This window comes from Bubalus kerabau, chromosome 18, assembly GCF_029407905.1.
Source record: "Bubalus kerabau isolate K-KA32 ecotype Philippines breed swamp buffalo chromosome 18, PCC_UOA_SB_1v2, whole genome shotgun sequence".
Classification (NCBI taxonomy): Eukaryota; Metazoa; Chordata; class Mammalia; order Artiodactyla; family Bovidae; genus Bubalus; species Bubalus kerabau.
This window is the reverse complement of record NC_073641.1, coordinates 5,081,695-5,098,744: the sequence shown is the minus strand read 5'-3', so window position 1 is coordinate 5,098,744 and position 17,050 is coordinate 5,081,695. Positions and strand designations below refer to the sequence as shown.

General features: G+C 56.0%; 1 protein-coding gene across 1 annotated transcript in view; it reads right to left on the bottom strand.

The window, feature by feature from the left end:
- Positions 1 to 13,457, bottom strand: part of FGF18 (fibroblast growth factor 18) — a 36,084-nt gene extending 22,627 nt beyond the window's left edge. Inside the window, exons 1-2 of the mRNA XM_055554928.1 lie at positions 12,942 to 13,457; positions 12,734 to 12,770 (exon numbers count right to left, since the gene is read on the bottom strand). Of these exons, the coding sequence (XP_055410903.1) occupies positions 12,734 to 12,770; positions 12,942 to 12,973 (69 nt within the window). The 5' untranslated portion in view covers positions 12,974 to 13,457. The remainder of the gene's footprint in view (positions 1 to 12,733; positions 12,771 to 12,941) is intronic.
- Between the last annotated feature and the right edge of the window lie 3,593 nt (positions 13,458 to 17,050).

Here is a 17,050-nt window from a genome sequence, read left to right as displayed (position 1 = left end):
CGCTCTTCATCTCTCTACCGTGCTTCGTTTTTCTTTCTATTCATCAACCTGACATGACATCTACTTCTCTGGTTTTTGTCTGTCTCCCTGACTTGTTTGCTGCCATATCCCCAGCACTCAGCACAGTAGAAACTCAAACATTTGTCAAATGAATGAATGAATGAACAAGTTAACACTGAAAAGATCTGGGGTCCTGTCATCCCACATAACATTGAATGAGGTTTCCTTGCATGCGTGGTAAGTGACTTCAGCCATGTCCGACTCTTTGTAACCCTATGAACTGTAGCCCATCAGGCTCCCCTGTCCACGGGATTCTCCCAGCAAGAATATTGGAATGGGTTGCCATGCCCTTCTCCAGGGATTTTCCCAACCCAGGGATCAAGCTCACATTCTCTTACATCTGCATTGGCAGGCAGGGTTTTTTTTACCTCTAGCGCCACTAGATTTCCCTGTGCCCTGATAATTGTATGCCTGTCCCAGCCCATTTAACCAGAAAGCTGAGTAATTCTTGAAGTCCAGACAGCATTCCAGGTTTGTTCTAGGCATGCTAGGCTTTCAGGATCCCATTTCTATGTGAGCAGGACGCCATTCAGCCCATGGAAGAGCTCTTGGAGTCAGGACTGCGTGAGCATGTCCTCAGCTGTGGAGCTCCTCAGGGCAGGAGCTGTGTTTTCCTTATTTCTACACCCCAGCCCAGGCTTCCCAGGTGGCTCAGATGGTAAAGAATTTGTCTGCAATGCAGGAGACCTGGGTTCAATCGCTGAGTCAGGAAGATGCCTGGAGAAGGGAATGGCTACCCACTCCAGTATTCTTGCCTGGAGAATTCCATGGACAGAGGAGTTCTGTGGGCTACATTCCACAGGGTCACAAAGAGTCAGACATGACTGAGTGACTAACACACTTACTTGCTCATGCCCAAGCCAAGGTCTCTGTGCCCTGGCTGACCTGTACGCGTCCTCCCACCCCAGCCTGAGCCTCACAGGCACTTCAGCTGGACCACGTCATTTAACCTTCACTATCATCCTTATGGTGGAAACACTATCCCACATGACACGTGAGGACACTGAGGCTCTGAAGCTGGACCAACACAGGCACAGAGCAGGCCTTGGCAGAGGTAGCCCCAAGTTGTACGGTCCCCAGAGTGCTGCTTTCAGCTCCCCCTTACTGGGCCCCGCCTGCCCCACCAAGTGCCGTCGGGAGCAGGACCCAGGTTCAAAACCCAGGGCTAGCCACTCCTGGGCTAAGGGTCCCCAGGCAAGTTACTGAGAGGTGCCAACGATACCCACCTCGTGGGCTGCCATGAATATTATACACACAGTCTTAGAACAGTTGCCTGGTACAGAGTCAAGTGTTCAGCAGGCATAGATAATTACTGAGGGGGGCCTCCCTGGTGGTCTAGTGGCTGAGACTCATGCTCCCAATACAGGAGGCCTGAGTTTGATCCCTGCTCAGGGAACTAGGCCCCACAAGCCGTAACTAAAGATGCCATATGCTGCAATGAAGACCAAAGATCACCTGTGCCACAATTAAGACCCAGCATAGCCCAAGAAATAGATATTAGAATAAAAAAACTACTGGGAGGATACCAGGGATACCTTCAAGAGGCTCTTGGTGAAACCCCGCAGACAGAAGCCTCCCCATGACACAAGAAGGTCACACTCTCACGTCCTTAGGGACAAGGCACTTTAGCTGCTCAGATGACAGTCCAGGAAGATGTCAGTGCTTTTGATCGTCCCTTCAGCCCTAGGACACGGGAATGCTTATCACCCCATTTAGCACATGTGGAAACCAAGGCTCAGAAAACCTGAGTTGGTTGCTCTGAACTGCACTGCCCAGGGGCGCAGGGCCTGTTCCCCGGCACACCAAGCGTGCACACGTTTCACTTGCACGACCTTCAGTGGCCAGCCCATTCAGAGCCAGGTCTCATACCTGGGACCCGATTCCTGTGACACCCTGGTGCTCAGGGAGGACAGAGCTTGCGTGCCCCCGAGGCCCACACCTGAGGGGCCTGCGGAATGACGTTCCAAGGTGGGCCGGCCCTGTCCCCTCCCCCAGGGCCAGGCCTCCTCCCCTCTTCTCCAGATCTCCTCCTGCTCACAGGAGACCTTATTGACCAGAGGTCAAACCAATCTCCTCACCCCCAGTCCCTGAGGGGCGCTGTCCCGCCCGGAAGCAGCCTCCAGTTAATGATTTTCCTCCTGGCCCACTGGGCAGAGGCGGCCAGGTGACCCAGGGTCAGCAAGGCTATGCGGGGGCCATTCCCAGGGTGTGGGGACAATCCATCTTGCCCAGCTCCCACCATTTGCACTGCACTCTGGGGCCAGGTCAATCCCGAGGGAGGTCACCGGGTGGCCTCCGACATGGAGTCCGTCCGTTTGGAAAGGCGGGGAGCACCCTGGGCTTCCTGGGCGGGACCTCTGGGGGCTGCAGGTCTTTGCACGGGCCAGATCCTTCATGGCCGAGTCCCTTTGCTGTCCACCCGAAACTATCACAGCGCTGTCTATCAGATACACTCCAACACAAAACAAAAGCCCTGGATAAAGCCTTGCGTGTGCACTCAGTCATGTCCGACTCTTTCGCGATCCCATGGACTGTAGCCCACCAGGCTCTTCTGTCCGTGGGATTCTCCAGGCAAGAATACTAGAGAGGGTTGCCATTTCCTTTTCCAGAGGATCTTCCCAACCCATGGATCCAACCCGTGTCTCCTGCATTGCAGGCAGATTCTCTACTGCTGTGCCACCTGGGTCTACAATACAAAATAACAAGTTAAAAAAAAAAAAAAGGCACCCGGTCCCCTCTGCCTGGCTGGCCCCTGCCCTCAGGTACCTCCTCTGGAAGGCACCTGTTTCCTCTCCTCTGGCCTCAGGTTGGGTTATAGCCTGTGGGCACTACTGTAACGCAGTGTTCATTGTCCCCAGAGTCCAGTTTACCTGGTGTACCGCTGAATCTCCACCTCTGCACCTGGCAAACGTTTGCCATACAACTGCGGCTAGGACGAGGGGGTCCTGGCAGCCAAAATCAGCCCACCACTTACTAACCAAATGAGCTGAGTGCCAAGAGAGGGTTTTTGAAGCCATCAATTGCTAAGCTCTCCTCTGTTCCAGGCTCTCTGCTAAGAAGACCTCAAGACACGGTACCTCATCACACTTCTTCAGCCTCCTGTGGAGGAGGGCCCAGCACCTGTCCACCTCTCTGGGTCTCCCTGGGAGCTCAGCAGAGCAGCATCGCTCAGGAGCGTCCTCTCCCTCCCCTTTCCTGCTACTTGGCCTCACCGCCCAAGGGGGGCCCATCTTCCAGGCCTTCCTAGAGCAGGCCGAGCTGCTCTCTGTCTGGCTAACACCTGTCCAGGTGCATAACCGCCAGGGGTGCTGAAAGGCTGCAGTGTGACAGGAATCAAAAGGCCACAGCTCTCACGAGGTGAGCAGGGCTGGACAGGCAGGGGTCTCCTGGGGCAGAGATCGGTGCCTTACAAGAGGCTCTCCTTCTCCCGCCCACCACATACCTGCCTTCTGGGTCAAGGCAGCTTTTCCCACAACAGGGGAGCCTGCGGTGGGGGTCTCCCTGAAGCCTGACCAAGACCATGATTGCCTCCTGGGGGCCCCCTCCGTCACCGGAGGGCTTGGGCTCTGATGGGAATACTCACGCCCAGACCCAAGAATTGCATGGGGCAGCAATGGCCAAATGGGTTCAATTGTCCCCCCGCGGCTGTGCCCCAGAACCTGGCATGGACACGGTGGTGCTTGGTGGAACAGAGCTTGCTATCTGTGCCTGCAGTCTCACGGCGGGGGGCCCCCCTATTCCAGAATCCACCTGGCTCCCCCTACCCATAGCACAGCACCCACACCATCCAGCCCCCACCCACCTTCCACGCCTCCTCCCTTAGGCACCTTGGAGGGAAAGTAACATGCGTGAACAGATGTTGGGGTGAGCCCCCCACGCCAGGCCAGCTTCCGGGTTTCCATCTCCCCAATCCCTCATGGCTCTGAAGGCATGTTTGCAGGAATGTCCTATTTTTTCCTGGGCCCACTTCCCACCCACATCGGCCACATCTCCTATATACACACGTGACATCTGGACACCCACACCATACACGTTCACCAAGGAAACTAACACTCACTGACCTCAAGTGTGACCTGGCTCCATCACAAGTCACCAACTTATTCCATTTCTTTAACCCTCAGTTTTCTCATCAGCAGAATGAGACTGCTTATAATTATTTATCTCAGAAAAACATCAGTAATCATTAGGTACCTTTTTTCTTTTTCTTTTGTCTAAACAGCCACAACTTATGGAGCATGTCCTCTGTGCTAAGAACAACTTTAAGTAAATTATCTCATGTTGTCCCCAGAGCAGCCCTATGAGTTGGTATGATCATTATCCCCATTTCCCAGATTAGGAAACTGAGGCTCAGATAGGTTACATTGCACAGAATTGGTGCAAAAAAGGATCAAGATTTGGATCCAGCTCAGCTTAGGATGCACGCTCCCCTCCTCTTCAGCCTGGCCTGCTTCTCTCTGCTTTTCCCTTCTCTCTGTCACCCACCTCTCCCCCATTCAGGAAAGCAGTTGACTCTGGCCACAAGCCAGTGAGGCAGGGACTGAGGTGGAGGATTAAACATGAAAGCACCGAAGGCCTTGAGCTCCCCATCCTACCTAAGAGAGGAGGATGGGCTCAGACTGCCCCCTCCCGCCCAGGTCCCCATTCCTGAGGCCTCACAAAACCCGTGCCCCTGTCTCCAGGCAGCCTGCCCAGAAAGGGAGGAGGGTCTCCCCGGTCCCAGGAGAGGCAGCCCCCAGACTTCCGGCCACACTCCACCACCGCCTGCCTCCTGCTCTAGGAGCAGCGTCGGGCCGGCCATGCCGAGGGCTCTCAGAGCTTCTCCAAATTCTGGATTCAACCCCGAGACCTGCACTCCCCTCCAGGAGTGGTCCCTGGTAGAGTCAGCACCCTCTCCAAGCTGAAAGGCAGCTCCCAAACTCTTCCTCGAGAGCAAGCCTGGTCTCCTGCCCAGGATCTGATGCCAGTCATAGAGCTCTGTGGATTACTGTTGTCCTTGAGAGCGAAGCTAATGCTGGCACCCACCTAGTGGGCATGTGCCCAGGGCCAGGGCCTGAGCTAAGCACTTTGCAGGTCCCGCTTCCTCACTGCTCACAGGACCTGAGCAGGTTAACGCCATCACCATCCCCATGATGCAGGGAGACACAGAGAGGCCAAGGGATCTGCCCAAGGTGGACCAACACGGATGCGCCAAGACCAGGGCCTGTCTCTGGCTTCAGAGCCCACCAGGTTCCCCAGGTGGCCACCCCTGGACAGGAAGGGGAGGAGAAAGGCCGGACCACCCCTGAAGCTGAGCGTGGCTCACTCAGACCCAGGCCCCACCCACCCTGCAGCTCCAGGCTCCTCCCTCTCTGCCGTCACACTCACCACATCCATCCCAGTCAGGACAGAGTGACCCTCCAAAGGGTACTTCCCCACCCCCAGCCTGTCCATTAAGCTCCCGGGGTTGTCAATGTATTGATTGGCAGGGCTGAGGATCACCACGGGAGGGGGTGCTGCCACCCAAGGCGCTGACCGGGGGCGCCTCCTCCCCATACATCAGCCTTTCTGTACAGATCATCAATATGGGTGCCGCAGCCAGTCAACCCTGGAGCCAGCTTGTGGGAGGGGGCAGGACTCCTAGGACCCACGCTCTCTTCTTTCCTCCCTTTCTCATTCCTTCCAGTCCCTTTTCCTGGAAGCCCTTGGGTGGGGAGAATGGTTCTGCATGTCAAAGAGGTAATAAATAAGCCCTTTATTCCGGCATTCAAGGCCCATCATGGCCTTTTACATCACCCCCATTCCTGAACTTGATGCACCAGCCACTCCAACCAGTGTGGAGTCCCCTGAGCACAGCAGGCTGTTCCCTGCCCCTTGCAGAAACGTTTCATGTACCTGCAAAGGCTTTTCTGTGTGCACACGGATGCATACACACACACACACACACACACACACACACACACAGAGGCAGGCTCAGACTCTTTACCCAGCTTGTTCTTTTTTCAAGATTCAAATGGAATTCCTTCCCTGGCCAGATCATCCCTTTACCCTGAGTCTAGTTTCAAGGCCCTTCATCAGAACACCCTCTGCACAGATTTCACTCAAGTCCCTGAGTGTTGGGACAGGTCCTGAATACCCTGTGGCCCCCAGCTGGTACAGGGTTGAGGGGATTCAATCCAGGTGCCCGGCCCTCAGGGAAGCTGCTCCCCACAGCCCTCTACTCGCTGACCTGACTTAGTGCCACACGGTCGGTCTGTGCCAGGCCTCCTCTGCCTTCAGGAACCAGGGGCTGGCGGACAGACAGGACTCGGGGCACACCAAATGCATCACCGCAGCTCGTAGTCACTGAGTGCTGGCAACGAGCCGGGTGCTGCAGCAAGAACTTCCCCCAGGGGACCACAATGCATCTGACAGCAACCCCAGGGGGGGCTCCCACCCTGATGCTCATATTAAAGCTGAGCCACAAAGAAGCCAAGAATTCCCTCAATCATGCAGCTTCCAAGTGGCCAAGGTGGGGTATGACCCAGGTAGGTTGAGTCCAGAGCCTGAGCTCCTATTCATCCCTGTGAGCCCCAGCAGAGAATGCACTGGGTCACAGAGCAGTGACAAAGAGCGAAGGGGGTCTGGGGCAGAGGTGGGACGGCGAGAGTGGTAAAAAGCCACTCTGCCCAAAGCACCTGCCATCTCTTCACAGAGAACGTTCAGGAAAAATGCTGAAGCCTTAGATATCTTCTTCATCCTGCTCAAAACCCAGTCCAGGGTCAGCCATGATTGCTAATGAGAAGCACCATAATTGAATGCCCACTGCATATCAGGTTCATGGTATGGCTTCAATGACTATTCCCAAGGAGTGGTATTACTATTCCTATTTCTCAACTGATGAGGCGATAAGAGCCTCCAGTGAGTGATGTGGTGAGGATACAATTCAGACCTAAACAAGAGGGGGCCTGATATCGCCGATGCAAGGAGCAGGTCCTTCTGGCTTTCTCCAGTACTGTGCAGCCTGTCAGCACACACAGAGCATATAATCCACGGAACAATTACAATGACTCAGTTATTCACTGAGTGTAGCTGCTCTGTGTGCACTGTCCTAGTTAGTCCTCCTCACCATGACCCTTAAGAAGCAGGCACCTTCCACGGCTCCATCACACAGATGGCGAAAACTGAGTGCCAAGGGTGGAAGGCTAAGAAATTCGCCAAACAGCTGCTCAGCAGCACAGATAGGATTCAAACCAAGACTTCTCCTATGTCAAGGCCCACATATTCAAGCTTCACAGAAGCTGCCTAGCTCACTTCACTGACACCCAGGTGGATAAACTGAGGCACAGTGAGGGAGGTCCCCCAGAGAGCCAGGGATGGAGCCAGGACTGCAATCCAAGCATCCTCAGCACGTTTCTGCTCTGTGGCCCATGGGGGGCTTTTCTCTGGCCCCATCCTCAGCAAAGCAGTATTTTAAATGGACTTGAGGCCTTATGCCATTTGGATGTCAGAGCAAACAAAAGCCAGTCACGTCCCAGCCACAATCAGCAAGTCTGCCTAAAGCCTGAGGGCCCGCTTACCCTTCGATGTTCCCAAACAAATCCCAGTGCTCAGACCCAAGGAGCCAACAGCAGGCCCCGGCCCTGCCTGATGCCCGGTGGCTCTCCTCAGCCTCACTGGCAGGGCCCGTGGCGTTACTCTCCCCTAAGTGCTTGGCCACGGGTTCCTGTGAGTGAGGGGCAAGCGCAACCCAGCACAAGATAGGGAGCACACAGATGTCCATCAGACAACTCCTGCCCTCAGAAAGAAAACAATCAACCCCTTCCTTCTCCCCAGTCACCAGGAGCTAGAGTGACGTGGGCAAGTGGAGCTTACGCCACTCACAGGGCTGTGGAGGGAGTCCTCCCAGAGCAAAGTTTTGAAATGCAGCTAAGATTTCAGAGCCCTGGGCTCTGCACTACCCCCTGCTCCACATCCTTAGGGAGGAGGAACTGTTTTACTGGTTGTTTCCTTCCCATTTTATCCACGCAAAAGCTGAGACCCAGAGAGGTTAAGTAACTTGCCCAAGAGCACACAGCAAAGACAAGGCAGAGCGACTCTCTGAACCTGGCAGACTCGGAGCCTCTAAAGTGCTGCTTCATAAGCCTGGGTCCTAGAGTGGCCAAGTTACAGGTGAATCCCACTCTGCCTCACTCTCCTGCCATGCAACCGAGGGCAGGTTACTTCATGCCCCTGAGCCTCACTCCCTTCATCTGAGAATTCCTAATCTCAGGCTGCCTGTGAGGCACAGCCTAGGTGCTGTGGGAAACCGTCCTTCACGTAACGAGTCTGTAGCACTTTGTCGGGAGCTCCCAGTCAGGTGTCAGCCTGACGTGCCTGCACCCTGCTTCCCCACACCAAGAACGTCTCTGATCAGGACCAGCTGAGGGCAGGAAGTCTCCTCCCTGTCCCCCCCACCTCCTTCTGGGGCCCCACTGGGCCCTCACAGTCTCCAGGGCGGGGAAGAGGCAATGCTGTGGCCCTGACATGCTACCCAGAGCTTGCTGGACCCTGGCGGTGCCAACCACAGGAAATTTAAAAAATCCACCTCCTTGCCTCAGAGCAGGTGACACTCCTGGGCTGCAGGAAGGCTGGCAGGGTGCCCCTTTCCCCTTCCATGCGGGGAAAGGGCTGAACCCACCAGCCTGTGCCCCCTACAAAACTCCCACCTCTAGCTTGGAAACCCTTTCAGACCAGAACATTCCAGGACAAACAGGGCCTGAAGACACCAGATCAGATGCCCTCAACCACAGACAGCCCCCAGGCCCCCACCAGCTCTGATCCCAACTACAGGGATCCTATCATGGAGATCCAACCCATCACCAGATCTCTCATTAAGGACCCCTAGCATGTCTCTGGAGACTCAGTGTCCCCATCAGTATTCTTTCAGTATTTCTCGAAAAGTCTGCCTGGTATGCTGGAAAGAATACAAGATCCTGATTTCAGAGAGTTGAAGCTCAGCCGTGGCCTTGAACAAACTGCTTCCCCACTCTGGGCCTCAGTTTCTCCATCTGGGAGATGGGAATATCATCCTCACCTACTTTGGTCTCCCTTGTCACATGGTAGCAAGAATGAAACAAACTTTCTGACGCAAGAGCCACTTGGAAATGCTTACGAGCAAAACTTGCTCAACAAAGGCAGGTCATTTCTCCCCCACCTTGGTTTCCCCCTCGGTCAGCCAGGAGGCCACTCCCTGACTCTCAGCACTTCACATCCTGGAAAGGAGGGCGCTGAAGGAGCTCCTGTGAATCTGGTACACTCCCTCTCTAGACCAGGGGCTCCATGAGGCCAGGAAGCGACTGGCCTTGCTCCAGGGCCAGCAAGAACCAGGCTTGCAGCCAACATGTGAGGAAGGGACACCTGACTGGTCAGACGAATGGATGCATGAGGCTGCTTCTTGAGAAATTGAAAGTGCAACCCAACAGGACTGCTGTCCATTCTTTCGAAGTCCCAGAGGACTCTGTCTCTGGCTTCACCATCCTAGTGAACTGGAAGAAAGCTTCTAAACCGCACTGAGGAGGCCAGGTGTAGGGGTGGTCAGGCCAAGGCCTGGAAGGACACTTCCAGACTTGAACGAGCGTGGCGAGGGAGGAAGCAGCGCTGTGGGAGGCGGGACCGGGGGCTCCGGCCTCACGGCCTGTCTGGGGAAGGCCAGGACCTAGAGGAGCCCTGCGGCAGGAACAATGTCAGGCAGGTGCCAGCCGAGCTGCGTGAAAGGCCCAGCCCGGTGTCATTGTCAGCGCTCAGCCAAGTGCAGAAAAGCAATTTACTGGTCACGCCGCTTGCGCCCCTTGGAAATTTTTAAAATTCTTCCGATTTGAGCTATCCACGGTGTCCCAAGTCGTGTGGAGAAAGGATTTTATTAAATTCCCAGCTTCTAGCTCCTGGGGGTTGCCGGTGGGGGAGGGTGGGGCTCACCACGTCGTGGGGTGGGGGCAGTGTCTGGCATTGACTGTGCTCACGGAAATGTGGCTGGGGGCAGGGGGCCTGCTGGGGGCTTGGTGGCTAATAGATGGGAAGAGGCAGGAGCCCAGAAACTCCATTGCTAAGACTGGACCAGTTCTCCAAAACACTAGCGCTGGGAGGGAAGGGCGTTAGGTATATAGAGTTTCCGACAGAGCCACGTGCCCTCCTGGATGATGAGAATTTGCAAAACCTCTTCCACACCTTATCATAGGCCACCTCATCCTCAGGGCCCCCCACGATAAAACTAAGTCTCACAAAGGTCCATGTATAGGGAAAGATGGAGCTGGGGTTCAGGCCCATCCACAGGGTGGCAGATTCCTGAGCCTTCCCACCATGCGGGGAGCCTCACTGGGCCCTGCTCACCAAGGGTACACTCACAACCACCCTCCAAATGCCCACTGTCCAGGAAATAGCTGCTCTCTGGGTGGTGGCCCAACACTGCAGTGGGGAGCAGACTCCAGACTCCTGCAGACTCCTGTGGGGGACCCACCCCTCAACTTCACCTCTAGGACCACTCCATCTTGGCCCCAGAGCATAAAGGAGGATTTGCACCTGCCAGCCTTGTCTGTAACTCCCTAGGGTAGTGTTGCTTTATCTTTCAGCCATCATGGGTGCTTTCCAAAATCCATGGGGAGCTGAGAACACTCTCTCAGACACTGCATATTTGGGCACCATTTTGAACACTGTTTCAAACCCCTTCCCCATAATCCCATCCTTAGACATCCCAAGGGTACATGGACCATGAGTTAAAAACATTAGTCAGACCTAAGGCAGTTTAGAAGGGGAAAGACTGCAAAGGGGAGAGGTAGGGCAGTGAGGGGAGGGGAGAGGAGGAAGGCTCCTTCACCTGCTTGAAGACTTAACCCAGACGGGCCACCCCAGCTTCTTCCCCGCAAAGGCTGGCTCTAGCTCTAGTCAGGACGTGAAGGCGGGATGCAGAGTGCAGCTTCCCTCCCTTACATTCTCCCAGCAAACACAAAGACCACAGAGCATCCCCTCCTGGACCCCGCTTCAAGGATCAAGAGGCAGCAAACAACAAGAGGCTTGGGCAACAAGGTCTGAAACCATCTCTCTCTACCTCACGCCCATTTCATTGTCCCCGTCCCCAGGCTCAGGACACTGGGGAAGGGCTCTCACCCAGGTCGGACAAGCAGTTCCCTGCAGTGACCCTGGGGCTTGCCCTCTGCCTGGGGACTCAGCTGCAAACCAGGCAGGCCATGCCAGGCACTGGCCTCTCTCTCTGACACCAGCCATTCCCCACACCGCCCCCGCCACCACATAGGGTCACATCTGCTTGGCAAACAGCCAGTCTTAAGTTACTGACTCCAGTTGTATTGATTCAAAGAGTCACCGGGGACCCCAGCCTGGCCAACAGAAGGAAAGAACCCATCAGTCTGCCCATCCGTGCTTCCTGCCCGCAGTCCCAACTAGCTGCCCGCAGCTCGAAGTCCATCTTGATGGTAACCTCTCTACTGGGGAGGGGGGGGGAGACACGCAGACCCTTCACCACAGCCACTACGCTAGGGCACCACCCTCTGCACCACCGCTGGCCCAAAGGCGCAGAACACCCACACCTGGGAGAACCGCCGTTTTCCCTGCTCGGGGCTCCCCCAGGGCACCTCAAGAATCCAGAAAACCATGGCCTAAGCATACTCTCTAGCCCTAGGAGGACACCTGCCTTCAGGGGCAGACAGTCTCTTCTGGCCCCAGGCCAGCTCCCCCGAGGGCCCCTCCCTCAGAGCTCAGGTGGGTGGGGGGCTAGGGCAGCTGGCACTTTCTAGTCCCTTTTCCTCCGCGCACCCTCCCACCCCAAGCTGAGGCAGCCTGGTCTGGTTCTAATCGGCGCCGAAGTCGGCTCCTTCAGTCCCTCTTCTCTTTCCCTCCCGCCACCCCCCCACCTCAACCCTCTTCCTTCATTTCCACGGCTTTGGAAGCACCAGCGTTCCAACTGTCTGCGTGCCAAGACCTTCCCGAGTCTGAAAGCTGCTGAAGTAACAGATCAGATTTTAGCAAGTGCTTTCCAGGCTGAGCGCCAAGCCCTCTTCTGATTCAGGAGAGTGAGCGAGCGGGGAGCGAGGCGTGGAAGCAGCCGAGGGCTGCACCACCTTGGGCGAGGGTGTGCGAAGCGCGGCCCGTTCCGGAGCCGCCTAGCAGGCAAGGGTCCCTCGGCTCAGGTGCCGCGCTCTGCGCCCTCTCCCCCGTCTCCCCTCCTAGCTCCACATCTCTCTCCCTCAATGCTGCAAACGCCTCTGAAACCACAGAGTAATTTACAACTGAAGCTTTCTCCCTGGACTCGGAATCTACTCGGTTGAAAGGAGCCTTTTTGTTTGGAAGAGCGAGCGGAGATGGTGAAGGGACGGTTGGCAGAGAAAATCCCTCCGTCCTAACTCTTCACCGGGGCCGAGGGGCTCGGAGCCCGGCACATTGTGGCGACTAAGCCCTCCGGCTACGAGGGTCTCCTCCCAGCCGAAGCGGACTGGGTCCGCGCCAGCCTGAGTCCAGCAACAGAACCCCTTGCCCTTGGCCGGTTCCCCGCCCGCGCTGGGCGCACGCGGAGCCGCCCTTCGGCGCCCTGGGAACAGGTGCACGGTTCCACGCCCAGGAGGGGTGGGGCCCAGGGAGGGGGCGCGGCCCGGGGGAAGGGGACCGACGCGTACCCAGAGGCAGGGGCAGGTGGGTGCAGAGGGAAGGTCAGAGTCAGGAGCCCACGTACCTGTACCTGGAAGCACAGCAGCAGGAAGTGTAAACACCTGCGGGGGAGAGAGAGGGAGAGGAGGTCATTGGGACTGGAGGGAGGGAAACGCGCGCACAGACAGACAGATACGCAGCCGCAAAGTCAAAAGAACGGCGGGGCGGGCAGAGCCACAGGCACGCGGACAGACGTCCGGTCAGGGTGGGCAGCCCCGAGCGCGGGCGCTTACAGGCAAGTGCAGGCGGAGGGCGCTGAATACATCGCTGGGCGGGGGGGGAGGCGGCGGCTCCTAGCCCAGCCTGCACATGTCCCCTTCGCGCGGCCGGGACCGGGCGCCTCCGCCGCCGCCGCCGCCGCCGCCGCCGCTGCTGCTGCTCCCTCCTCGCCGGCTGCTGCTGCTGCAGACTCTGCTGCTCCGGGGCGCTCCGCGGCGCGCCCTGCGGCATCAGCGCCCCGCGCGGCTCCTCCCGAGCGCTGCGCCCTCCGGGCTGGCGCGGGGGCTGCGAGGCGGCCGCCGCTGGGCAGGAGGCACCCGCCGGTGCGAGGAACCTGGCTCTCTGCCGGCCGGCCGGCCGTCCGGGCGTCCGCGGGAGGCTGGCTGCCCGACTCACTCCGGGGGCAGCATGCGCGGAGGGTCTGGAAGCTGGGGCGCACTCTCCAGGCGGGGCGTGGGGCTGCGCGGGGCCAGGGGTCAGCGCTCCGGGGCCGGGGCGCGCGGCGGCAGCACGAACGCGTCACGGCCGCTCCGTCTGGGCGCCTGCCGGCTCATGTCTCCTCCTCCGCGTCTCTCCGGCCGTGCGCATCGCCGCCTCCCACCACTGGCGGCGGCCGGGGCGTTTTCTACGCGCGGGCGGCGAGGGGGCGGGGGGCCGGGGGCGGGCCCGGGCCCGAGCCGGCACAATGAGGATGCGGGGCCCGGGGGCTCCCCCCTCGGGGCGCGGCCGGACGGGCGCTCAGCTCGCCTGGGTGCGCCGCGCCCACATCAAAGGCGGCCCTGTCGGCTTGCGGGCCTGCCGCGGCCTCTCCACTGCCGCCTCCTCTTCTGGCGCTCCGGCTTGGAGGGAGGCGCTCAGACTCTCGGCGACGGCACCGGCAGCTCCGAAGGGGCAGAGCCCGCGAGGCTGGAGCTGATGAGCGCTGGGAGCCGTCGAAATTCCGCGCCTGGGCGCAATGACCCGCGCCACGGTGCAAAGGCTGCCAGATCTGCCACGGCTGCGGTCCCCCAGAACTCAGTTAGGTGCAGAATGTCCTTCCTCACCCACATTCGTCCTCGCACTCAAACCCACCAGCGCCTGAGTGGGGAGCAGGGAGAGGGCGGGTCTCTCCCTCACCCTCGGGGCGGCTCCACGTAAGGGGGGGTCTCTTTTACCCACCCTGTGAGTCCACAGAGGACCGTGGCGTGTCCCAGATCCCTCTGGGAAGGCTGGCCACCCTGAGTGAACCCCCTTCTAATCTCCGTCCCTGCCGTTGAAAGGGAGGGGGCATTGAGGGTTTCTCTTACGCCCCCCACCCACCCCCTTCCAGGGCTCCGGGGTTGGTTCCGAGCTGGGCTCTCTGATGGGCGAGCCACCTTTGGAAACGCACGGCTGCCACCTAGCGTCCCCAAGGCTTCACTGCAGCCCAGCCCGGGCAGGCTATACAGGCCCGGGAGGAGCCAGCAGGACTCTGGTCAGCGACCACTCCAGGCCCTCTTCTGGCCTCTAGGCTGAGATTTGCTATTCTTTGCATACTAAGCAGTTTGACTCTTTTAACCAGGTCCCTTCTGAGAGCATGTCTTCTTAGCCCCTCTGCTTCCTCAGAGGCATCACTCCTGTCCTTCCCACCAACCTCAGAATGTAGGTGTTCTTATCACACGTAAGTGCCTCGCACTGTCTGAAGCTCCAGACAGCCAGGCTCTACTTAGTCATAGTAGGAAAGCAACTGAATAAGCTCAAAAAGCAAAATTCAGGAATCCAGACTATTTGGTTAAAAATTTCCTTGTGTCATTGATTATGTGCCATGGTTGTGCCATGATTGATGGTTTTCTATGTTCACTGTGGTTTTCACTTACAGTGAAACTGAGGTGTGCTTGTGCTTAATCGCTCAGTAATGTCCTACTCTTTGCAACCCCATGGACTGTAGCCTGACAAGCTCCTCTGTCCAAGGGATTCTCCAGGCAATAACACTGGAGGGGGTTGCTACAGGCGCTGTCCAACAGTAATACTTCCTATATAAATATCAACAGTTGTTCTGGCTATCAGGCCTCCCTGCCTCCCTGCAAGCTGCTTTAAGTTCCCTTTCAAAGCTGAGGCTTTTTTTTTTTTTTTTAAGATACTCTGGGTTTTTTTTTATATGGGTTTCTTGTTGGCTGAGCTGGGTCTTTGTTGCTGCTCAGGCTTTCTCTGGTAGCAGCACACAGGGGCTACTCTCTAGTTGAGGTGTGCAGGCTCCTCACAGCAGTGTCTTCTCTTGTTGCGGAGCTCAGGCTCTAGGCACACAGGCTCAGCAGCTGCAGGTCCCCAGCTCTAGAGCACAGGCTCAGTCGTTGTGGCACAAGGGCTTAATTGCTCCAAAACATCTGGGATCTTCTCAGATCAGGGATCAAACCCATGTCTCCTACACTGGCAGGCGGATTCTTCACCACTGAACCACCAGGGAAGCCCAAAGCTGAGGCTATCTTAAACAGCCTCTGCTTCAGCACTGAACGCAAGTGCAGAAAACCCTTTCAAAGCCAGATGATGGGTGATGCAGAAAGTTCTTGTTTGAAGCACTGGGCTGAATTTACTTAAGACATTCTCATTGCTAGAGCTGTTAAATCCCAAGATAGCATGCAATGACCAACCACAAAAGAGATGGACAGAAATGCTCCCCTTGGGTCCTGTGACATCACCAGGTGCTTGATCTTACTTTATTAAGACCTCTGAGAGACCAGTTAAGAGGTAGTTTTGGCCTACTGCCTGCTAAAGTGGGGTGTTTGAAGCATCTCCTGGCTAAGAATCAACACTTCCATACTATTTTCTATTACTTTTGAATGAAATGAGTACATCACTCATATTCTAAAATGCTTGCAGTTTTTTTTAAGGCTCAGATAGTGTTTGTTGATTTCACAAAGTTGTCACCCGAATAGGATTGGGCTTCCCTTGTAGCTCAGTCAGTAAAGAATCTGCCTGCAGTGCAGATCTGGGTTCAATCCCTGGGTTGGGACGATCCCCTGGAGAAGGAAATGGAAACCCACCCCAGCATGTCCTTACCTGGAAAATCTCATGGTCAGAGGAGCCTGGTGGGCTGCAGTCCATGGGGTCGGAAAGAGCCAGGCACGACTGAGCGACTAACACTTACAAATAGGACTGACTTGAAGAGACGTTCTGAGTAAGAGCGTAAACTCAAGAGTTAGAGGTCCTGGCTTTGAGTATTGCCTCCAACACTTACTTATAAATTCCTATAAGCTTCCTCATCTACAAGCCACATCTTCCACATCTAAGAACAGCAACAAGTGTTGAGTTGCTGTGAGTTACCAAATGAGATCACTTGGCCTGGCTCACAATGAAGGTTTCAAAGGTTTTAGTTATTATTTAATAATCCTGATCAGGGTTTTCAGGTTACTATCTCATTGTTTTTTGTTCACGAAGCAGGAAAGCAGGATCATTCTCAATTTATTGAAAAGAATTTTCCTACTCCACATCAAATTTTTATATTCTTCCCTTTCCCCATCATTCACACCTTCAAACCTATTGATTTACCATACAAATGAATCTTAAATGAGCTTTTTCTATTCAAATTTGACATGTTCATGTAGCAATATGGGTCACTAGTTTGGCAGGCACTTCTCTCCAATTTATTCAATCACTATTTATTGCATCAGGCCCTGGGAGAAGGCAGACAAAGCCTTTGCTTTAAAAAGGACTTCACTTCTACCAAGACAAGCAATAAGCAAATAAGCCCAGAGATAAATTCAAGCTTAATAGTACTTTGAAGGAAAACAATGGGATAGAGAGCACCAATTAGCAATACTTCGGCTACGACCCAAAGGTGGGAAAGCCAGCCATGCAAAGTATTGCAGGGAAACTTCAAGTGGGAAAAGGATGGGTGCGAGTTAGCCAAGAGTTCCAAGAGGGTGAAAAGGGGGTAGGTACCTATCAGAAGCCTGAGAAGTGGAGTATTTCCTGCCCAATCAGTAATCAGGATGTCACAGTGATGAGCGACTTTGGCTCTCCAAATGTGAATTTGAGCCCCTTAGGCAACCAGGAAGAACAACACTTCCGATCCAGCAGCCACCAGGCTGTAGCCAACTCCCTACAGTGAGCTTGAAAAAGGCAGGTTACTGGCCCCAGATAGCCCAGATGCATATGTAAGGCATGA